Consider the following 24,196-nt stretch of genomic DNA (forward strand, 5'->3'; position numbering starts at 1 on the left):
TAGACTCCTGGGTTTTGCCTCCCTGCCAGCAAATGGAAACAGAAACAGTTTCACTGACACTGTACATAACCCAATGTGTCACCTGCACTCCCTCAGTATTTCTGTGTCTCCTGCAGTTTGGAGAGAGAGAGAAAAAAGGTTAAAAGACTCAATTTCTGGATCCACCCAGGGAGTTATGAGGTCCTGGTGGGGACCATTCCCCTTGGTTTGAGGTAGACGAGCAGGGGGTTGGTGACCCTTCTGATAGCTTGGTCCGGAGGTCCGTGGGGTAGACATCTGGTGGTTCAATCCCTCATCCCCCATGAGACAGCGGTGGAATCTGCTGGCAGTTCTGCACTGAAAGCCCAGTGGAGCAGGGAAGTATCCCTTTTATACAGTTTGTTCTGGGCTGGATCGCTAAAGTTTGGCACAAGGAAACTGATATAGCCAGTGGTCTGGCCCTTTTCTGATCTGCCATGTGGCCCGCGCTCCTAGAACCTGAACTGCTGCACCAAAGGAAAGTATTGATTTCTATGTATCTTTATTTGTTCTCAGAGAGTTAAAAATTGCCTGCGGAGGAGACCAGGTGTTAGCTCCATGGCGCTGAGGGACTGTTCCTCTGCTTGCCGTTGAGGTGCTAGTGGTGCCGCAATTGCAGGGAGGAACAGCATGTGCATACAGCAAAAGCGGCATGGCGTTCGGAGGTCTCGGTCGAGCAAGACCGCACCAGTAGAACAAACCTTGTGGTTGACAGGGTCTAGTGCTGAGGCTTTCCTCGTCAGTGCGGAAACGGTGGCCATTTTTTATTCCCTAGCAGCATTGGCGGGAGAGGCAGGGGAATCTTCTCCTCGACTGTCGCCGGCGGTTCCCTGTCCCACAGAGGTGCAGAGAGACACTTGCACTGAGGAGGAGTCTCTGGTTCTGGTAGAGATCTCCTGCCAGTTTTAATTTGCTTATGCACAAATCATGTTTAGCGGGATGCTGGCTCTTGGCCCTTGGCCCCAGTCTCCAAGGATTCTCAGCCAGTCGAGGCCTAAGCTGTTGAGAAGCTCTTCAGGCTGATGATTTTCGGTGCCAGATGTTAAACTCATCCGGGCCTAAACACGCTTGAAGGTGCAGGTAGGCAATGGTTCTTTTCCTGCGTGCATAGGCATGTAAGCGCATTTTTGCCATGTGGTGATTGCATGTGCAAGGACCTGTGTGCATAAGGCCATGGCCTAGATTTAAGTACATACATCTGCGACCTAGACTTGAGCGCGTAATTGTGCAGATACTTGAGCGCATATTTGTGTAGGTACTTGTGCATGCGGATAAAGTTAGACTCCAGGGAATGGGAGCTGTCTGAGGTAGCGATGTGTCTCATTCACAGTGGATGGGGGTATCCCGACCAAAGAGAACACCAAGTTGTCACGGTTTTACAGCAGCTGAACAGAACACGGTACAAGGGAATCGGAGCTTTGGTGCTGCCATGGACTCGAGGGATTCTTTTGTCTTCCCCCCGTGGCCTCTGGTGGACAAGGGATTACAGTGGATGGAGAAACATCTGGGCAACATGAACATGATAGCTCCAGCATGGCCACTTCGACCATACTTCCCAGATCTGATTAACATGGCCATAGACGGGCCCCTGAGATTCGGACATTGGTGACTGTTTTCCACCTTGGCCTAATATATTTGGGTCAGGCAGCTCACTTCTGTCTCGTGGTTTCACTTCTGAGAGGAGACATCTGAGATGGAGGGGATATTCCGAAGTGGTTATTTCTACATTATTATAGGCTAGGCAATCTTCTACATCCTTGACAAATGTGCGAATTTGGAGGATCTTTGTGCCCTGGTCTGCTGTTGACAGAGTGCAGCCTCACTCTGTTCAGGCTATGGTGTCGCATATTTTGGCTTTTCTACAGAAAGGTTCTGGTCAAGGGACTGGCCTTTAATTCTCTGAGAGTCCAGTTAGCGACACTGGGTTGTCTCTGGGGGAAGGTGCAAGGGTGTCCTCTGTCCACACATCTGGATGTTATATGGTTCCTTCAGGGAGCTAATAACTTGCATCCTCAGGTGCGGAACATTTGTCCATCTTGGAATCTGAATGTAGTCATTAGAGGATTGTGTGAGGCTTACTTTGAACCACTAAGGACTTGAATTTTAAAGTGGTTTTCTTGGTGGCTATTTGTTTAGCCAGAGAATTTAAGAGCTCCAGGCACTGTCGTGTCGAGATCCCTTCCTGCAGGTGTCTGATTCGGGGGTATCGTTATGAATGGTGCCTTCTTTTCTGCCTTGGTGTTCCATCTTAGACAGTAGAGCTTCCAGTTTTTATGGATTTGGATTCCTCTATACCTCACGCGGGGGACCTTAGGCTCTTAGATTGGAGGCTTGCATTATTGAGGTATCTAAATGTCACTTATGATTTTCATAGATCGTATCTCCTCTTTATAGATCAGATCACCTCTTTGTACTGTGGAGTGGTCCAAGGAAGGGAAATAAGTCATCTAAGGCTACAATTGTGCCATGGCTGAAGGAAGCGATCGAGTTGACTTAAATTTCTAATGGGTGCCCACTACCAAGGGGTTTAGTGGCGCACTTGACTTTTTTTCAGGCAACTTCCCGAGCCGAGTCACAACAGGTATCTCTGCATGAAATTTGCTGGGCAGCTACTGGGAGGTCATTGCACACTTTTGCTAGGCATTATCATTTGGATGTGGGAGATCCGGCTTCCATGTGCTTTAGTTAGTGTTCTACGAGAGACTCACCCATTTACTGGGGGGGAGAGTCCACTGCTCGTACTGTTTCTTTGTATATAGTGCGAGTTGTTGGAGGTTTTTCAATGTTAATTGCTTATGTTAAATTTAGGAAATGAGTTTTCCTTTGTCTTTTTGGGCAACCTCACCTTCTTCCAGCTTGTTGGAGGGGAGCGAGCTTGCTTAGAAATTTAAGGTTGTTGCCATCATCTTGGCTTGGGTACAGGTCATTACTGAGGAACTGCAGGTGGCTCACTGGGTTATGTACAGTGTCAGTGAAACTTTCTCTGTCTCCATCTGCTGGCAGAGAGGCAAAACCCAGGAGTCTGGACTGATCTGTGGTACTATAGGAACGAAAATTAGCAGGTAAGAACCAATTTTCCTTTAGCCTGATATGAAACTACCATCACATTCCACAAACAATTTTTTTTTATTAAATTCATTCTGCTAGTGCTTCATACAGTCCATTTTTTTGTGATTAGAGGGTGGTTTTGGAAGGTACACTTTGCAAGTTTTCACCTTCGGTGGAGATTATTGGTGTTTTTTAGAGATGTGATTCGGCCAAACCTTTCGGTTCGACCTTCGTTATCGGTCCGCAGTTCGGACCGATTTTATTTTGGCTGCCCCCAAAACGATACCCAAAACCCACCCCAGCCCTTCAAATTTACTTAATTACAACAGGGTTGTAAAAAAAAAACAAACAAAAAAACAACCCATACCCACCCCAACCCTTCAAATTTACTTAATTGCAAACCCCCCCCCATCCTCCCGGAACCCCCCCCCCCCAAAACTTGCCAAAATTCCCTGGTGGTCCAGCAGGGGTCCTGGGAGCGATCTCCCGCTCTCGGGCCATCAGCTGCCAGTAATCAAAATGGCGCCGATGGCCCTTTGCCCTTACCGTGTGACAGGGGCTATCTGTGCCATTGGCCAGCCTCTGTCACATGGTAGGGAGCAATGGACAGCCGGCGCCATCTTATAAAATTGGCGCCATTTTGATTAGTGGCAGCTGACGGCCCGAGAGGGGGAGATCACTCCCACTGGACCACCAGGGACTTTCGTAAGTCTTGGGGGGGGGGGGGGTCGGTAGGATGGGGTTGCAATTAATTAAATTTGAAGGGTCGGGGTGTGTTTTGGGGGTTTGTTGGGTTTTAAAACACTAAGAAAACCACACAAAATTTCGTGGTTTTTCTTATCGTTTCGTTGCCCCCCCGAAACGCGACAAAATAGGAAATATCGTCTCTATTTCCTGTTTCGTTGCAAACGAATGCACATCCCTAGTATTTTTGGCATAATCTTCCAGCAGAGGTAGTGGCAGACAAAAGCATGACACAATTCAAACATACTTGCGACAGGCTCAGAGAATAGTGATAAGAGCAGGTTCCCTGTACGTACCAGGATCAGTCCAGGACACCTGGGTTGTGACTCCGCACCAGTAGGTGGAGACAGAGCAAAACTTGTGGGTGTGAGTCATATATGACCCTGTGCCAGCCACAGCCCCTCAGTCTTACTCTGTCTCCAGTAGGTGGTGCAGGTGCAGTCACAGCCTCTGCCTGCACTGATTCTGTTAGTTAGTCAGGTTTTTCTTTGGATTTTCCTTTCAATTGAATTTTCCTTTTAAAGTTGTATTTTTAGTGAGTGAAGTCCTGTCCGCCCTGCCTCCCAGGGGGGTTGCGAGGTTCTGAGGGGACCACCCCCCCTGGTTGAGGCCGCTGCTAGGGTCGAGGACCCGGCTTTCTAGTAGCAGCGCAAGGGGTGACACCGGGGAGCCCGGTTCACTCACCCCCTCCTGCAACAGGGCTCCAGGACCGTGGACAGCGTGAAGTTAAAAAAAAACAAAAAAAAACAGGTTTGGTTTTATTTCTTGTGCTGGCTCTCTGTTTTCTCTAGCGCTGCCGCTCCGGTCAGTCGGGGGGGAGGCACTGATCGCGGGGGGGCTGGCGCGGATTTGATTTTTCTTTTTCTCGGCCTGTCAGCCGCGTTGCGCCTCAGTCTCGCCGCGTTTCGCCGCCATGCCGCGTGGTTCTTCGTGCCGGGCCTGTGGCTCGGCGCGCGCGCGGCTCTCGAGGGACGGCCTGTGTTTTTTTCTTGCGTTCCGGGCGAAGAAGGATCGTCGGGGGTGCCTCGGGGGGCCCGTTCCCGGGCCTCGCGATCGCCGACGCGCAGCGGTGCCTCAGCTGAGAGGCAGCAGGACCTCTTCCCGCTAAGCGCGGGAGTGGCGGCCATCTTGGCCACAGGCTAAGAAATCGCGCGGAAACCGGTAGGGACCGCGGCCTTGCCTCCCACGTTTTCCCCATAGTTGGGGCCTGACGGGGGGGGGTCGCTCCGGGGGGGTCTCGATCTCGGGAGGGCTCCGGAGATGATTCCTCCGAATCGGGTTCGTTTTCAGATGTTTTTGCGCTGCTTTTGCGTAAGGTGCTTAAATGCAAGCGTAGCAAGCGCAAACACAAGGAAGCCCCTGGGGGGGCCCCGGTAAGCGCGCCCCGAAGCAGCGGAAGGCTAAGGATGTCGGGGGGTTCCGACAGCCCCGCGGGGGAGGCGGCCTCCGCGGGGCGCCCCACAGGAGTCCGATTCGGAACTTTCCTCCGCGACGGACACGGATTTCTCAGAGGAGCCCCCGAGGGGGGCCGAGGAGATGGCGGGGGACGGCTCCTCTCAGCCCGGTGGGGGCAAAGGAGCACAGCCGGCGGACGGGGATGATCCCAAGGGGGTCCGCCTATTCCGAAGTGAAGAACTGTCCCCCTTAATCCCGGCCATCCTCCAGGAACTAGGAATCGAGGCTCCGCCGGTGGTGGTCCGGCAGGAGGCCAACAGGGTCTCGGTTCTCCTCGGTCTCACGGGACCGGCGGTGGCGTTTCCTTTTCACTTCTCATCGATATTTTGTTTAAAGAATGGGATACGCTGGAGCTGGGATTGAAGGTCAGTAAGGCCACGGATAAGCTTTATCTGCTCCCGGAGGACGCGCTGGAGCTGCTCAGACTTCCAAAAGTGGACTCTGCAGTCTCGGCGGTGACGAAGAGGTCCACCATTCCGGTCACGGGAGCGACGGCTCTCAGGGACATCCAGGACAGGAAGCTGGAAGTGCAGCTTCAGAAGATTTCGAGATGTCCGCCCAGGGGGTGCTGGCCGCTATCTGCACTGACTTCGCGATGCGATGAGCCCAGGTCCTGCAGGCGAACGCTGGTCTGTCACCGGAAGAGGCGTCGCAGGCTGATCGTTTAGAGGCAGCGATAGCATACGGAGCGGATGCCCTCCCTGATCTATTGCGTACCTCTGCCAGGTCCATGGTGGCGGCCGTCTCGGTACGTCGTCTCTTGTGGCTGCGGAACTGGGCAGCGGATGGCTCATCTAAAGCTCACCTCGGAGCCCGGCCGTTCAGAGGGAAATTGTTGTTCGGCAAGGACTTAGATGACCTGATGGTGTCCCCGGGGGAGAACAGGGCCTTCAAACTGCCCGAGGATAGGTTCAGAGCGCGGTCCTCGTTTTCCTCCAGACCCCGGTTCCGCGGTTCCAGGAAGTCGCGTCCCCCTCGTTCCTCAGGACCTTCGTATCGATCTTCTTCCTCACGGACTCCTCAGTGGCAGCAGTCCTTTCGGGGGAAGCGGTTCGGTAGACCAGGGGGAGCCCTGACCGGAGGGGGTCCCAAGGCTTCCCAATGAAGTGCGGTCAGCCCGTTCCTCGCCGCAACCTCGGCGCGTGACCCCAAATGTCGGGGCGCGGCTAACGTTGTTTCTCGAGGAATGGGCCAGGGTGACGTCGGAACAGTGGGTCCTCGATGTGAGAGAACACGGTTACGCGTTGGATTTCTTTCGTACCCCAGCGGCCAAGTTCCTCATCTCCCCTTGCAAGGCTCCGGAGAAGTAGGATGCGGTGCTAGGCACCATCCGACGCTTGGAAAGCTTAGGAGCTTTGGTTCCAGTCCCAAGCCATCAGCACGGAGAAGGCCGTTACTCCATTTACTTCATCGTACCAAAGAAGGACGGCACGTCCAGACCGATCCTGGACCTCAAAGGCGTGAACAGATGTCTACGTGTCCCTCACTTCAAGATGGAAACAATTCGTTCGGTCATTGCTTCGGTGCGGCCGGGCAAATTCCTGGCTTCCCTAGATCTCACAGAGGCGTACCTTCACGTGGGCATTCGGCCGGCGTTCCAGCAGTTCCTGCGGTTCTGCATCCTGGGGCGGCATTATCAGTTCCGGGCGCTGCCGGTTGGTCTCGCGACGGCTCCTCGCCCGTTCACGAAAGTGATGGTGGTAGTGGCGCAGCGGCGGCGCGCAGGCTTCCTGGTTCATCCTTACCTGGACGATATTGATTCGCGCAAAGTCCGAGGAACAGTGCCAGTGGGCAGTAACCAGAGTCCTACAGGTTGTGCAGTCTCGAGGCTGGGTAATCAATTTTGCAAAGAGTCAGCTAGTTCCGAACCGGACCCTAGAATACCTGGGAGCTGTCTTCGTCACGAAACAGGGCAAAGTGTTCCTCTCCCAGGAACGCAGGTGCAAGCTGCAGTCTCAGGTCCGGAGGTTACTGTCTCTTCACACTCCTCGAGTCAGCGATTACCTGATGGTTCTGGGCTCCATGGCTTCAACACTCGCACTGGTTCCCTGGGGCGTTCGCTCATCTGCGGCCGTTGCAGTCGTCTTTACTATCCCGATGGAAGCCTGTCTCGGAGGAGTTCTTCCTGCCTCTTCCACTCGAGGGACAGGCGAGATCCAGTCTCCGTTGGTGGCTCGATTCCAAGCATCTGTCCTGTGGGGTGTCCCTGGTGGTACCCGATTGGACGGTGGTGACCACGGACACCAGTCTTTCCGGCTGGGGAGCAGTTTTGCCGAGGGAGGTCAGTCCAAGGCCTGTGGTCAGCGTCAACCGTCTAGAGACCAGAGCGGTCCGTCTGGCGCTGAAGGCTTTCTTGCTGTTGGCAAGGGGACAGGCGGTCCGAGTGTTATCGGACCACGCGACCACCGTGGCCTACATCAATCGTCAAGGAGGGACAAGGAGTCCTCAAGTGGCGGTGGAGGCGCAGCTCCTGATGGCCTGGTCAGAACACACTCTCGGCAACATGGCCTGGTCAGAACACACTCTCGGCAACATCGCAGCCTCCCACATTGCAGAGGTCGACATTGTCCAGACGGATTTTTTTTTTTTTTTTCTCAGCCGTCACCGCCTCGATCCCGGGGAGTGGGAGTTGGCGGACGAAGCGTTTCGTCTCATCTGCCGGACGTGGGGAGTTCCCCACATGGATCTGATGGCCACGTGGCACAACACGAAAGGCCCCGCGATTTTACAGTTGGCGTCGGGAACGAGGAGCAGAGGGCGTCGATGCGCTGGTGCTTCCGTGGCCGACGGACGTACTGCTGTACGTGTTCCCCCGTGGCCGATGATAGGCAAGATTCTACGACGTATAGAGTTGCATCCGTACAATGTGATCTTGATGGCTCCGGAGTGGCCTCGTCGGCCGTGGTTCGCAGATCTCGTTCGCGGGGCTCCTGCGTCAGGGTCCCGTTTGTTTGGAGGATGCGGATCACTTCTGTCTCGCGGCGTGGATTTTGAGAGGAATCGCTGTTAGAGAAAAGGTTACTCAGATGCGGCGATAGCCACATTGCTGACGTCCAGGAAGCAGTCTACGTCCCTAGCTTATGTCCGGGTCTGGGAGGTGTTTGAAGATTGGTGCGTGTCGCGGGGAGTGGATCCCACTTCCGCTTCGGTTCCGGTTATCCTAACGTTTCTCCAGGCCGGTCTAGCCAAGGGCGTGCAGTTCGTTACGGGTCCAGGTAGCGGCGTTTGGTTGTTTGCGGGGTAAGGTTCGTGGAACCTCTCTGGCCCTACATCCGGATATCTCCCGTTTCCTTCGGGGGGCCAAACGTCTCCGTCCTCCTTTGCGTCCGTCTTGGAATCTTAACAGGGTTCTATCCGCCTTAGGCTCGGCCCCGTCCGAGCCCTTGAGGCGTGCGACTACTAAGGACTTTACGTTGAAGACAGTGTTTTTTGGTGGCAATCGCCTCGGCATGGCGTTTTTCGGAGTTGCAGGCCTGGTTTCGTCTTTCCACGTCAATCAGTCAGTGGAGTTCCCGGCCTTTGCGGTAGGGGAGTCCACCGATCCCCATTCTAGGGAACTGCGGAAGCTGGACGTGCGGAAGTCCCTTCTTCGTTACTTGGAGGTTACTAATCCGTTGGAGGTTACTAATCCGTTCCGGGTAACGGACCATCTGTTCGTTTTTGTTCTCTGGTCCGAAGAAAGGGGCCGCTGCTTCCCGCACGACGATCGTCCGTTGGCTCAAGGAGGCCATTGGTTCGGCGTATTTTTTGCGGGGAAAACCGCTTCCAGTGGGTCTTCGGGCTCACTCGGCTCGTTCTCAGGCTGCGTCTTGGGCAGAAGCTTCTCAGGTGTCGCCTCAAGAGATTTGTAGGGCGGCTACCTGGAAATCTTTACATGCCTTTATCCGGCACTACCGGATGGATGTCCGGGCTACAGATGCCGGGAGTTTTGGAGAGAGGGTGCTCCGAGCGGGACTCTCTGCTTCCCACCCTCGGTAACTTAGCTCTGGTACATCCCAGGTGTCCTGGACTGATCCTGGTACGTACAGGGAAAGGAAAATTAGTTTCTTACCTGATAATTTTCGTTCCTGTAGTACCAAGGATCAGTCCAGGATCCCGCCCGCAGGGCTTCGCTGAAGTAACGGAGAGTCCGCTCATTAATTTTCGTAGTTCAGTTTTGCTGATCGCTTGTTTAGCTCTCCCGGTTGGGGAGCCCGGTTCCGCCTGGAGTTCGGGTGGTTTGATTTTGAATTGGTAGTATGTTTTGGGGTTTTGTAACTTGGTTGAGATGCTACTTTGACATTACGTAAGACTGAGGGGCTGTGGCTGGCACAGGGTCATATATGACTCACACCCACAAGTTTTGCTCTGTCTCCACCTACTGGTGCGGAGTCACAACCCAGGTGTCTTGGACTGATCCTTGGTACTACAGGAACGAAAATTATCAGGTAAGAAACTAATTTTCCTTTACAGGCAATACGAATGAGTGTTTGCCCCAAGCGTCTGGAATTTGGAGGGCCAAAGAGGGGAAAACGCAGGTTGGTGGTCAGATTGGAGGTAGAACTGCATCAGGCTTGGTTAAACCCTAAGAGCAGCAGTAGGGCTGCATTTGGGCTGTCATGGGTAAACCATTACTACCTAGAGTAATCTGCACAGATCAACTGTTACAAGCCTTATAGCAGTCCAATTGCATCTGGTCTCCAAGGAGGCTAGGGCAGTGATGGCGAGTCCTCGAGTGCCACAAATGGGCCAAGTTTTCAGGATATCCGCAATGAATATGCATGAGATAGATTTGCATACAATGGAGGCATCCTGTCCAAGAAAACAAGTTTAAAGTGCTGTCTTGGGACTCCTAGAGGGAAAACATTTGGGTAGACTGGATATCTGCTAGAATCCACGGTTTACTTTAGTATGATGGAAACTTTTTAGTTTTTTTCGCCACGGGACTCGTTGAGGACGACATTTTGAAAAACACCCTGCCACAGAGAAGCCAGATCTAGCTGACTGTTTTCACTTTTAATGCAGGCAATCCTGGGGACGTGGTGAGGGAGGGGAGAAAACTATGCACACACACAGCTAGATTTTCAAATTATAGGCAGGTGGTGTTCCTCCAAAACCACAGCCAGCCATGCAGATGGTGGGGTTTCTTTCTGAAACTTAACTCGAGCTGCGTAGGTACAAAAGCCTTTGCGTACTTTAGTAGCTAGCTCAAAATTGCACCCCCTCCCCTTCCCCGATACGCTCCCTGAGCAGGTCCTAACTGCATGATTTGCCCCCTGCCCACCAGCAAACTGGGACCTCATCCACCTTTTTCCCATCAGGAAGTGTCCTATGACTGGACCCCCAGCCCCATGCCACCTGTGCCCTGCTTCTCCAGCATGCCAAAACCACAGGTATTTTGCATCCTTTCCCTTATGTCAGCTGCAAGAAATGCAGTGCTATATTTTTAGCATTGTTGGCTAAGAATAATCTTTTCTTTTTTTTTTTTTTTTTCCTTTTTCTCATTAGGGTTCGATCTCGGGAGCCTTCAGATGTCTGCCGACAAGGTGAACGATGTTGTCCTCCCAAAATGGGCCCGATCCAGAGAAGACTTTATCTGCAAACACAGACAAGCTCTGGTAAGATGGGACGTGATCTGATCCAGCCTTATCTTTCCCACAGGAAGGGTTTGCCATAGGCCCGAACATCCACCTCTTCATGTTAGCAGGACGCCAACCGTAACTTCCTGTCCCAACTCCTGCTTTCTCTGTTTGGCTCGAAAACGCAGTGCACGAAATGGCACTATTGTTACTTTGTTTGGATCCAATACGAAAACCTATGACGTGTTATTTCATGGGGGTGGAAGAGGGAGTTGGGGCCGTGTTCGTCTTGCAGTTTGTTTGTAATCTGACCCCGTGTAGTGCATGAGAATATTGCTGCGATTCCTCTCCGTGTCTGCTAGGAGTCGGAATACGTGTCCGCTCACCTCCATGAGTGGATCGACCTGATCTTCGGATTCAAGCAGAGGGGTCCTGCAGCTGTGGAGGCCCTGAACGTCTTCTATTACTGCACCTATGAGGGTAAGAGGCCGCCTGGCATGGGTAATGCACAGGGATTTTAGCGCTCGGCACCTACTTGCAATAGTATGGGGTTTATTTCTCGACAGGTCCTGGCCCTGGTCCTCCCTCCATCTGTGGGTGTCCACTTTTCAATGCTAGGATGCATGAAACAAGGGAGATGGTGGTAGAGGAGACACGTCTGTCTGAGATGGTTTGGGTACAGTGGCTCCTGCAAGCATTCAGTGGATGGTCTAGATGTCCTCTTGAGGTCCCTTCCAGCCCTATCTTCCTATGATTGTAGGCTTTTATCCCACAGATGATAGACAAGGAGCTTCCCTGCCACCGAAGCACCACAGACCCAGGTTTGCCGACAGGTTTAGGCCTTTCTGGGGGGGGGGGGGCGGGCAGAAGCACCCCTAGCTCTCCTTTATGTGTATATGGTAGGGAGGAGGACCAATAATCTGAACATTTTTACAGCATATGAGTCCTGAATCTTCCTCACTGGGATCCCATTGTAATTCAACCCACTGCCCTATTTGGGATCCTCTTCTGTTTCCCCTCCCTCCTTTTGCTCCAAACCTCCCTCATTAGATCTTTGACAGATCAACATATTTGGAGTAATTTCTTGTCCAAGAAACTTCATGCAAGGTTTCGGCATCAGCTGTCACACAGGCGTAGACGCCGGTGGCTGCGAGGTGAGATTTGTGTCCTACTCGCTACTTACGTACCAACCTGTAAAGTTTCAGCAAAACCTGCATTTTCTGCATGGGATGCTCAGCTGTTCCTGAAGGTCTTGTGGACTCATCTTGAAGTAGCTTTTCTCAAAATATCCCTGGGACCAGATATGAGTACAATATTTGGTCATGATTGGGGATTTTTTTGTCTGTCGTATTTTTGTATAATCTTGCTCCTTTTACTAAACCTTCCTCCCCCATTCCTGAGTCCCCCTCCTCAGCTGACTCTGCTATGTTCATGCTTTGCATGTTATCAGCGTGGGGGGCTTTAACGAGAAACGGCCCAGCCGGACACTCCCTGACCCACTCCACTGACTTGGATTCATTATGGTGGAAGAGATTAAATAGGAAGACTCTTTAGAATACTTTTAAGTGCCTTGTAATTCAAAATGTAATGTAATGTAAAGCAGCATGATGTGATTTTATCATGAATGCCGGTATATAAAAACCTTAAATAAATAAATAAATAAAATAAAATAAAATCCAAAGGAAGGAGCTTGCCTTGTGGCTCAAAATGTAATGCTGTGGCTCTGGAAGGTGGTGCGCTCAGGAAGGGAGGGGGAGGGGGGGGAAGGCTGCTTCCAACCCACGAGAGACGCTGAGGGGCGCACGTCTTACAAGAGGTGTCCCTGCGGCTCTCGCTTGGGCAAGGGTTGCTGCAGCTACACAGGCAATGCTATCCGGGGGGGGGGGGGGGGAGGGTGGGCAGTGGGAATCGGAGGGTGAGGGCAACGTACAATTACAAACCGAGAGGGGAGGGAGGTCTTCGTGGTTTTCTGTGCCTGTCTGCAAGGTGGGCCTGGCTGCTTTTAGAGAGGGATCTAGGCGAGAGCTGGGAAGAGGATGGCAGGGAAACAAGTTTAATGGGGGAATGGTGGAAGATGAGCGGAGCAGCAGGGAAACGTGTGAGTGGGAGAGGAGGTAATGAAAGGCAACGCATCCTAGAAATATGGTATAAGAAGCTTGCCAAGCCTGTCTTGGCTTCGGTTCCCTCCTCTCGTCACGGCTGAGGCTCCTGGGGAGTTTCGGCCTGCTTGCCCCGCCAGGCTTGTCCACCTTCTCTTACTGATGCAGAGATGCAGAGAGTCTGGCAGTAGATAAAGACCACGGGGCCCATCCAGCCTGCAGGTTCGCTCTTTCTGAGGCAGAACCGCAGGCCCTGCTTGCTCTATCTACCCTGGCTTCCCCTTTGAAAAAGCCTGTCCTTCCCTGTACGTACCTGGATCAGTCCAGACCGTGGGTTATGTCCCCATTCCAGCAGATGGAGTCAGCCAAACCCCCACCCCCTTTTTAGTCTTCTTTATTCTGAATTTAAAAAAAAAAAAAAAGTCAAGAACATCTTGACAGTAGAAAATCAAGGAAGCTTATCCTCTGCATAAAATACAAGAAAAACAGTATTTAAAAGAATATCGGTGTAAGCTTCTCTGCCACCCTATTTATTTATTTGTCTTTATGTACCGATATTCGTGGGAACATCACATCGGTTTACAACATAAGCGATAGAATATACAACAAATTAAATAATTAATTAAAATACGTGTAAATAAAATGGACAGAATATTTCAAAAGAAAGACGTCCTTAAAGATGGTAAAATACATTATAAAAGATAAAGTAAAACAAAATTTAAAAAAATCATAAGCAAGGATAGCGTCTCATACATGAAATAAAATCTAAAAAAGTCAAAACTTTGGGTCATGATACAGATGTCGTGTTCCGGTTATGTGCTCCTCCCTACCACCCCACACCTTTACTCCCTCCCACCACTGCAAACCTCAGCTTCTAACCTCCTCCCCCCCCCCCCGGTGAGCCGTGAGGCAGCAGAGCCGCGCAAGGCCGCTCAGGAACTGGCATTACTCCGTCTTTCATCGCAGCATTCCCCTCCTCTCCCCTCCCCTCCTTACCTATCCAGACTGAGCGGCCTGTTCATTTCTAGGAGCTGTGGACCTGGATGCTATTGCTGACGAGGCGGAGCGGAAGGCTGTAGAAGGCATCATCAGCAATTTTGGACAGACGCCGTGCCAGCTCCTTAAGGTAATGGGATCTGAACAGAAAGCCCCATGTGATAGAGTAAGGGGGGGCACCTTCACCCAGTCTGAGCGTTACAGATAGGATAGACTCAAATCTTTTCACGCACGCCACATCCCAGGGTGCATTTCAGAGCACAAAGCTGCATAGCCGTATTGACCCAGAAGAAAACTTGCACCTTTATAGGTTATGAGATCTTTTGTTGGTTGAAGAAAAAGACATCATAGTACATATTTTCATGTCTGCAGATGACTACAATGCCTTTTTTTCTTTCAGCTGATTCAGGGGGGCAATTATCAAAAAAGCCCGCATAGTTGCAAAGTCCACTGGTCTTCTTACCTTTTGCACCAGTTCTGGAAGGGAAAGCACGAGCATGCTTTTCCTTTCAAAACTGCCCAGGGGAAAAAAACACCCAAAGAGCACCTGCTATTCCTGTGGAGGATCTTTCCCTTCAAAATAACCTGCTTAGTTTTGAAACTGCAAAACTACGTGCACTGTTGCTTCTCCCAACTTACCGCCTACCTCTAAGCCCGCTTACTTTTTCTTGGGGTAAAAGTAGGCCCATCCCTTATCCTCCTGCTACATCAGTCATTACAAATGGGATTTCCCTCCTCCACCGCTGACGGAGTCAGAGGACATCTTTTTCATGACCCAACTCGGGGGGTACAAAGGAGGTGTGGTCCTGACCAAGAACCAGTAGTTCTCGGTCTCCAGCAACTGTGTACACATGAAGAGGATGTAGCTGGGAGTCAGGGTGTACCTTGGCCTGGTGGAGTCCTTGTCTCTCCTGGGACAAACTACCCCTTGAGGTTATTTCTCCCAGTGGGAGCAGTCTCCCAGGCTCTGCCCCGGTCTAGCGCCTGGATCATCCTAGTGGTGGCAGTTCCCATGCCCTGCCCTGGATGAGTTCCTGGAGGTCCCTCCCAGTTGCCTGCAGGCCTGCTGAACCTCCAGAGAATGGGGCCTGGCCCCCTCAGTACCTTGCGGGAGCTGTGGAATCCCCAGAGCACGAGAGCAGTCGCTTAGCTGCAGAGAGTGGTTCCTGGATTCTCAGACGACTTGCAAGGTACCCTCGCGCTCTCCACCTCTGCCTCCCTCTCTCCCAGGTGAAGGAGCCGCAGAAGTAAGTGGAAGCTGGGTCTGCTACCAGCAGCTAAGTAGCAGATGAGCCGGTTTCTTTTCAGATATATATATATATATATATATGCTGGAGAGAAGGCAGCAGCGGCACATACTGCAGGGGAACAGGTATAACTCCCTGCTATTATGCTTGTCCTGGTTGTTTCTATAGCTTTATGTGATACACCTGTGAGCGTTTCAAGGAGGCTGGGCAAGGTCTGCAAGAATACTGCAAGGCTGAACTTTACTCAGCGGGGGGGGGGGGGAGGGGGTTGTCAACCTGCATAGGTTAATTAGTATTTAGCAAGTAAGCCAGGGTAGCAGACTCATTTATCTTGAGCTGATAACTCCTTTATTGGTAGTAGCCCTGCTCAACGTATTACCTGTTGCAGTGTGGCTCAGTTGTTCAGGTGCAATGCCCTTCAGCAAAGTGGTAGCCTAATGGGTTAAAATGTTAAAGGAATTCTGTATCGAATTCTTAAAGGCATTCAGAGCTTACCTGAGATGGATATGAAGAGAGCAGTAGTTAACAAGACATGCGAAGTTGCCTGACCACACCCTCCACTAATGCTGGCTGGATCTGGTATGGGGAAAGCACTTACAAACAGGCCGATACAGTACAGTGCGCTCCGGTGGAGCGCACTGCTAACCCTCATTTGGACGCGCGTTTTAAATGCGCTACCTTTACCCCTTATTCAGTAAGGGGTAATAACGCGTCGAAAACACGCATCCTACATCCTGTAGGTCCCTGCACAGCTAGACAAACTTAAGAACATAAGAAATTGCCATGCTGGGTCAGACCAAGGGTCCATCAAGCCCAGCATCCTGTTTCCAACAGTGGCCAATCCAGGCCATAAGAACTTGGCAATTACCCAAACACTAAGAAGATCCCATGCTACTGATGCAATTAATAGCAGTGGCTATTCCCTAAGTAAACTTGATTAATAGCTGTTAATGGACTTCTCCTCCAAGAACTCATCTAAACCTTTTTTGAACCCAGCTACACTAAGGGGCGGATTTTAAGAGCCCTGCTCGCCTAAATCCGCCCAAAACCGGGCGGATTTAGGCGAGCAGGGCCCTGCGCGCCGGTGAGCCTATTTTACATAGGCCTACCGGCGCGCGCAGAGCCCCGGGACTCGCGTAAGTCCCGGGGTTTTTTGGAGGGGGGCGTGTCGGGGGCGGGACCGAGCGCAGCGGCGTTTTTGGGGCGTGTCAGGAGCGTTCTGGGGGCGGGCCCGGGGGCGTGGCTACGGCCTGGGGTGGTCCAGGGGCGTGGCCGCGCCCTCCGGACCCGCCCCCAGGTTGCGTCCTGGCGCGCTAGCGGCCCGCTGGCGCGCGGGGATTTACTTCTCCCTCCAGGAGGCGTAAATCCCCCGACAAAGGTAAGTGAGGGGTTTAGACAGGGCCAGGCGGGTGGGTTAGGTAGGGGAAGGTGAGGGGAGGGCAAAGGAAAGTTCCCTTCGAGGCCGCTCCGATTTCGGAGCGGCCTCGGAGGGAACGGAGGTAGGCTGCGCGGCTCAGCGCGCGCCGGCTATACGGAATCGATAGCCTTGCGCGCGCCGATCCCGGATTTTAGCGGCTACGCGCGTATCTACTAAAATCCAGCGTACTTTTGTTGGCTCCTGGAGCGCCAACAAAAGTACGCCTATTCGCGGTATTTGAAAATCTACCCCTAACTGCACTAAAACACATCCTCTGGCAACAAATTCCAGAGCTTTATTGTGCGTTGAGTGAAAAAGAATTTTCTCTGATTAGTTTTAAATGTGCTACTTGCTAACTTCATGGAGTGCCCCCTAGTCTTTCTATTATCCGAAAAAGTAAATAACTAATTCACATCTACTCGTTCAAGACCTCTCATGATCTTAAAGACCTCTATCATATCCCCCCTCAGCCATCTCTTCTCCCAGCTGAACAGCCCTAACCTCTTTAGCCTTTCCTCTTTGGGGAGTTTTTCCAACCCCTTTATCATTTTGGTCGCCCTTCTCTGTACCTTCTCCAGGGCAACTATATCTTTTTTGAAATGCGGTGACCAGAATTGTACACAGTACTCAATGTGCGGTCTCACCGTGGTGTCATACAGAGTCATTATGACATTTTCTGTTTATTCACTATTCCCTTCCCAATAATTCCTAACATTCTGTTTACTTTTTTGACTGCCACAACACACTGAGCCGACGATTTCAATGTACTTTCCACTATGATGCCTAGATCTTTTTCCTGGGTGGTAACTCCTAATATGGAACCTAACATTGTGTAACTACTGCAAGGGTTATTTTTCTCTATATGCAACACCTTGCGCTTGTCCATATTCAATTTCATCTGCCATTTGGATGCTCAATCTTCCAGTCTTACAAGGTCCTCCTGCAATTTATCACAATCCACTTGTGATTTAACTACCCTGAATAATTTTGTATCATCTGCAAATTTGATTATCTCATCAAATTCCTTTCCAGATCATTTATAAATATATTGAAAAGCACTGGTCCAAGGACAGATCCCTGAGGCACCCCACTGTTTACCCTTTTCCACTGTGAAAATTGACCATTTAATCCTACTCTCTGTTTCCTGTCTTTTAACCAGTTTGTAATCCAAGAAAGGACATCGCCTCCTATACCATGACATTTTAGTTTTCTTAGAAGCCTCTCATGAGGAACTTTGTCAAACACCTTCTGAAAATCCAAATGCACTACATCTTCCAGTTCATCTTTATCCATATTTTTATTAACCCCTTCAAAAAAATAAAGCAGATTTGTGAGGCAAGACTTCCCTTGGGTAAATACATGTTGACTGTGTTGTGTTAAACCATGTCTTTCTATATGCTCTGTGATTTTGATCTTTAGAATAGTTTCCACTATTTTTCCCAGCACTGAAGTCAGGCTCACTGGTCTATAGTTTCCCGGATCGCCCCTGGAGCCCTTTTTAAATATTGGGGTTACATTGGCCACCCTCCAGTCTTCAGATACAATGGATGATTTTAATGATAGCTAACAAATTTTAACTAACAGATCTGAAGTTTCATTTTTTAGTTCCTTCAGAACCCTGGGATGCATACCATCTGGTCCAGGAGATTTGCTATTTTACTATTTTTTTACTATGTCTTCCAGGTTCACAGAGATTTGGTTCAGTTCATCTGACTCATCACCCTTGAAAACCATCTCCGGAACCAGTATTTCCCCAATATCCTCATTAGTAAACACAGAATCAAATAATTCATTTAGTCTTTTTGCAATGGTCTTATCTTCCCTAAGAGCCCCTTTAACCCCTTGGTCAAAGGTCCAACCGACTCCGTCGCAGGTTTCTTGCTTCGGATATATTTTAAAGTGTTTTATTATGAATTTTTGCCTCTACGGCCAACTTCATTTCAAATTCTCTCTTAGCCTGCCTTATCAATGTTTTGCACTTAACTTGACAATGCATATGCTTTTTCCTATTTTCTTCAGATGGATCCTTTTTTCCAATTTTTGAAGGATTTTTTTTTGGCTAAAATAGCTTCTTTCACCTCACCTTTTAACCATGCCAATAATCATTTTGGCTTCCACCTTTCTTAACGTGTGGAATACATCTGGACTGCGCCTCTAGGATTGTATTTTTAAACAATGTTCGCGCCTGTTGTACACTTTTAACCTTTGCAGCTGCACCTTTCAGTTTTTTTCTATTTTCCTCATTTTATCAAAGTTTCTCTTTTGAAAATTTAGTGTTAGAGCAGTAGATTTACTTATTGTCCCCCTTCCAGTCATTAGTTCAAATTTGATCATGTTATGATCATTATTGCCAAGCGTTCCCACCACCATTACCTCTCTCAGCAAATCCTGCGGTCCACTAAGAATTAAATCTAAAATAGCTCCCTCTCTTGTTGTTTCCTGAACCAATTGCTCCATGAAGCAGCCATTTATTCCATCTAGGAGCTTTGTCTCTAGCATGTCCTGATGTTACATTTACCCAGTCGGGTAATTGAAATCTGATCTTGAGTTCCAGTTCCTGCTTGCCACCTCATCTCGCCAAGTCCTACCATCCAACCTCGTTCTCCCTGTCCTACTGTCTTCATCCTCCCAGTGACTTCCTCTCCTGCCCCTGGACTAACTAACAGATCTGACCATAGCCTGAACCCTGACTATTCTCGCCTGCTGTTTGCCTCCTACCTCAGCCTGGACCATGATCTTCCTCGTCAGCTGCCACGACCGATATTTCTCAATTTCTACCTTCCAAGAGACTCCTGCCTAAGTCCTGCTGGCCCCTAGAATCCAAGGGCTCAACTTATGGGGAAAGGGGCTGGTATAGGTGAAGCCCTAGACCAGTCTCATACCAGCCTAGTCCCACCCGCTGTCAGGGAGGAACTACAGAGCCTTCCCTGTAGACTGAGTCAACCTCCTCACAGTAACAAGGGTCCAAGAAACTTACATAAGCCCTTTTAGGCAGGGGTTCTGCGAGCCTCCATTTGTGGAGGCAAGGAGGCCCAAGCCAATTAGTAGGGGCAGCAGTCAGACCAGATGGCAATAGCCTTAGCATTCTAGGAAGGGAATAGGTACAAACTGGGGAAGATGGCCTCAAGAAGAGCATGGTCTTGGCATCCTGTCAATATGGCGGTTTGATTAAAAAAAAAAAATTGTCAGTTACCTACATGATCCCCATTTCTGGATGGAGGCTGTGATTAAGGATATTGTTGGTGATGCCAGGAGAATTCCCGGTGTCTTCAGACTTAATGGAACCCTCACCATCATATTCCCATCTGAGTGTATCACCAAAGCCCAGTAAGGCTCTGTGTATGGGACAATATTGTCCAGTTCTAAGCATAGTTTTCAATCTAGCATCAGCGCCAAAACCTTCATCAAGGTTGAGACAGCAGCCTGCATATACGCAGAGCACTATGTCGCATTCATACTTCGGCATCTGTCTTACAAGCACCAAGGCAGCTCAGGGAGCCATCAGGCCTCCAGAATAATATACCACCTCCTCCGGCAATTCAAGTTGGGTTGGGAATAGAATGGAATATAATTCAGATGCTAAAGGCCCTGAGCAGGTGGCCCCTCGGGCCATTTAAATAGATATCCATGAAGGGCCATTTTGGGAATGGTCTTACTCAAAGGAATTTGCTTGACAAAGATGCAACCAAGAGTGGCAGGCTCGGTACTGCAGAGATTAGGCAGCTCAAGCTCCCTGAGCTGCCTTGGTGCTTGTAAGACAGATGCCTAAGTATGAACAGCGGGTACAGTTTAAAACTCTATGCATTTTGCATAAGGCAATACACGGAAAAAAGGTTGAATGGCTGAACGCCACAATACGGCTACATACACCGCAGAGAGACTTAAGATCTGTCAACAAAGGCTTACTATCCATTCCGTCAATGGTATCAGCAAAATTAACAGCAGTAAGGGAAAGAGCACTATAACTTGCCGGCCCAAAAATGTGGAACAACCTACCAGTTGATATACGACTTGAAACAAATATGGCAACATTCAGAACAAAGGTCAAAGCATGGCTCTTTCAACAAGTATTTAATGAAGGCGACAGTAATTGAGAAACAAGATCTAAACGCGGAGAGACGATGAGTAAGACAGATTGTTGAATGTTCTGTATTTTGTGTTTTTTGTTTAGGACTATTTATTTTAAATTGTAATGGAAGTTAAACTTATTAGCAACACTGTTTTATTGTTTGGTATTTTTTATTCTGTTTTAAGTGTAATATGATATGATATAAACCGATATGACGGTTCTACCAAATACTGGTATAGAAATTTAAATAAATAAATAAGGAACTTCTCAAGGTTTGGTTCCTTCTTCCTACCTGAGCTAGTATCAGCTTCAATGGGAAACTAAGGCCCATCCAGATCTTGGCAGTGGTGGCTGTCAGGAAAAATTTAAAACTCACTATTCTTAAATATATTTCAGATTCTCTGGACATTCCTAAAATTCTAGAGGAGCAAATGAGCTGTTCACTGATACTTGGTGCCCAAGAAGGAGCCTCTAAGGCCTCCATACCAGATGAATTTAAGAGGCAGTAGCATTAGTCTGTCTATTATCAGGATAGCAGGTCCCAGTAGGGCTCCGAGCTCACTCTACAAGGGCACAAGCCTCATCCTGGGCAGAAGCCTCGCCTCGCCAGAAGAAACTGGCAGGGCAGCGGCGTGGTCATCGTTGCACCTTCTTGAACACCTTAAATTGGTTATACAGCCCGAGTTAGGCACTATCTTCAAGGCAAGGATTGGTAACACAACCCAACTTCACTCGCCCCAGTTAAGGGAAAGCTTTTCTATATCCCATTTATAATGACTGGTCTAACGGAATGGTAAGGAAAGTAAAATTTTACTTATCTGATAACTTACTTTCCTTGAATACTGCTAGGCCACTCAGCATCCCATGCAAGAAGACAAGGGCCAGGAAGGTCAGGGGGACTAAGGGCATCAAGTGAAGTGTGACTGACCAGCGCCCTCCTTCTACTGCCTATATCCTTCTCTCATCTTACATTTGTGCCTCGCTCAGAAGGGGTCCCAGTAGTGTATGGTCAAGAATAACGTATAAAGGGGATTTCTGGAGCTTTGGCAGTAGGCTATTGGTTCTGGTCAGGGCCACACCTCTTATATGCCCCTGAGCAAGGTCATGAAAAAAGGTGTCCTCTGTCTGTGGAGGAGGGAAATCCCATTTGTAATGACTGGTCTGGCAGTATTCAAGGAAAGTAAATGATCAGGTAAGTCTAATTTTACCATTTTTGATCCTCCATGCATGCATATACCTGTGAAAAGGGTGGATGGATTTCAGATGGTCTGTTTGCCCAGGTAGATGGCTTTTGAAATTGCCCTTTAAAGGTCACAGAGACTCCAGAGATCAGTGTTCTGGAGTGAGCCAAGGAAGGAATGATAAACGTTTGAGTGCCTGCAGTCAGAAATTCCAGGCCCACAAACTGCATCAGACATAACAGGAACCAGAGGGTTCAAGGCAGACGAGGCTGCTCCCATTTCTTGCACAGGCTCACATGCAAACTGCCTGAAGGTCATTTTTAAAGATTTCTCTGGAAGGGATTTTTATTTTTATTATTTTACAAGGGGGGAGTATAGTAAGGTTTTGTACGCAGGCAACTGAGAAAGCAAAGAGGTAAATTCCCTGGAAGTATCTGTGTGAAGCTGGCCGATATGAGATCTTCTAATTGATATGCTGATGGTCAAGTATCCCTTGTTGGCTGAGGGAATCATGAAGCAAACCTGAGTAGTTTTGGCAGCAAAAAGTAGTACAATTCTGAGCAGAAGGTCATGAAAATGTTTGACAGAAGTCGCTGCCACAGTAATTCACAAAGGAGAGTGTTTGTAGCACTGTTTCTGTCCGGTAGAGAATTGCATGGTACGTTTAGAAAAGGCCCCCCAAAGGACTTCAGTCTTAGTGCATCAGATCAGAGTGTACTCCTGTTCTCCACGGACAAGCAAGGAACAAATTCAGCCTCAGACGAGGGATGGCATCATCTGATGGTGCCAACATGGACATGATCTTGCAGAGCTCAGAAATACAGCTCTTTCTGAACATGCATGGGAGTTCCTGTCTCCATCTGCTGGAAGGGAGGCAAAACCCAGGAGTCTGGACTGATCTGTGGTACTACAGGAACAAAAATTAGCAGGTAAGAACCAATTTTTCCTTTTAAAACCCTTTAAGTGCAGCATCAGCAACTGCAAAACAGGCCCATGAACTAGAGATAGGACAACTGAAATATATAGAACTGTCAACTCAGAAACCAACACCTAGTATTTGTTTACAAGCTAACCTTCATAACCAAACATCTTCCAGTGTGGGCAACAGGGGGGGGGAAAGGCTTCAGTCTTTCTATTTCAGTGGTCCCTGATACTTCCTTATACCCGAGAAATCAGGCAGCCTGTGCCCTGTCTTGGACTTAAAAGAGCTGAACAGATATTTCAAAAGGGAAAAGTTCAAAATGGAACTCCCTCACCATCATCCTTCTTATTTAGAAGTAAACTATTGATTAACCACCTTTGATTTCAAAGCTGCGTGCACGTATATTGCCATCCATCTAAACCACAGGAAATATCTCAAGTTCACAATAGAGGAAGAACAATATCAGTACAAAGTTCTCCCGTTCAGCCTTTCGGCAACCTCAAGGGTCTTCATAAAGTGTCTAGCTGTGATAGCGGCTTATGTAAGGAAAAGCAATGTCTTAGTTTTTCTATACTTACATGATTGGCTAATATCAAGCAGATCTTTAAAGGAAGACAAAATGTGTACATTTGAAATTCAAACTGTTCTCTAACTGGGAGCCATCCTCAACTACAACAAAGTCCCCCATCTAACACCATCTCATTACCTGAGTTTTTAGGAGCACGATTGGACACTCAAACTGGAAAAGCCTTCCTTTTCTTCAAAGAATGAGCAAACTATTTATTTATTTATTTATTTATTTATTTGTCTTACATACCGTACAACAGATGCCAGATCGGTTCACAAATACGAAACAGTATTATAAAAATTACAATCAATATAACAATCATGCCTGACCATAAAGTTTACCCCCCTCCATTAAAACCAGACCCTACATTACACATTCAGCAATGAGACCATCATCTACCCACCCCAGACTTAATCCATCTGTGAGAACGAGCAGTGATTCCCGCAGGCCTGGAGACAAACGAGTCTGAGTCCAGCCTATCTTAAAACAGTGTATTTTTATTACAGCATCACACATGCACAGCAGTAGACTGTCTTCCCTTCAGAACAGTGTAATCTCTTTACTTACAGTTCAGTACTGCTTCCCTCAATACTCACAGTTCAGCTTTGTCTCATCTCAGTGTTACGTTACAGGAGCTGCATTTCTCCTGGAGACCTGGGCCTGGTCTGTTTATCCCCACCTGGATCCTAGCTCTTATTCCCCAGTCTCTGGTTATGCCCTCTGAGCCCCAACTACCCTACAGGATCCTGCCCATAGAACATACTCTCCTTAAGGAATTTAAAGTGGATCGGGCGTCTAGCCTGGTCCTGCACAGGTAAATAGGGGAACCATCTCACACCATCCACAAATGACAAACAATAAGACCCTTATTATG

At 49.1% G+C, this 24,196-nt stretch overlaps 1 protein-coding gene across 4 annotated transcripts in view; it reads left to right on the forward strand.

Moving 5' to 3' along the window:
* NBEAL2 (neurobeachin like 2) overlaps positions 1–24,196 on the forward strand; it is a 528,491-nt gene that overhangs the window by 448,114 nt on the left and 56,181 nt on the right. For all 4 annotated transcript variants that reach the window (XM_029588231.1, XM_029588232.1, XM_029588229.1 and 1 more), the window contains 3 exons: positions 10,753–10,862; positions 11,186–11,303; positions 13,951–14,048. In XM_029588231.1, coding sequence (XP_029444091.1) covers positions 10,753–10,862; positions 11,186–11,303; positions 13,951–14,048 — 326 coding nt within the window. The remainder of the gene's footprint in view (positions 1–10,752; positions 10,863–11,185; positions 11,304–13,950; positions 14,049–24,196) is intronic.

The sequence above is a fragment of the Rhinatrema bivittatum genome, chromosome 2 (genome assembly GCF_901001135.1).
Source record: "Rhinatrema bivittatum chromosome 2, aRhiBiv1.1, whole genome shotgun sequence".
Taxonomy (NCBI): domain Eukaryota; kingdom Metazoa; phylum Chordata; class Amphibia; order Gymnophiona; family Rhinatrematidae; genus Rhinatrema; species Rhinatrema bivittatum.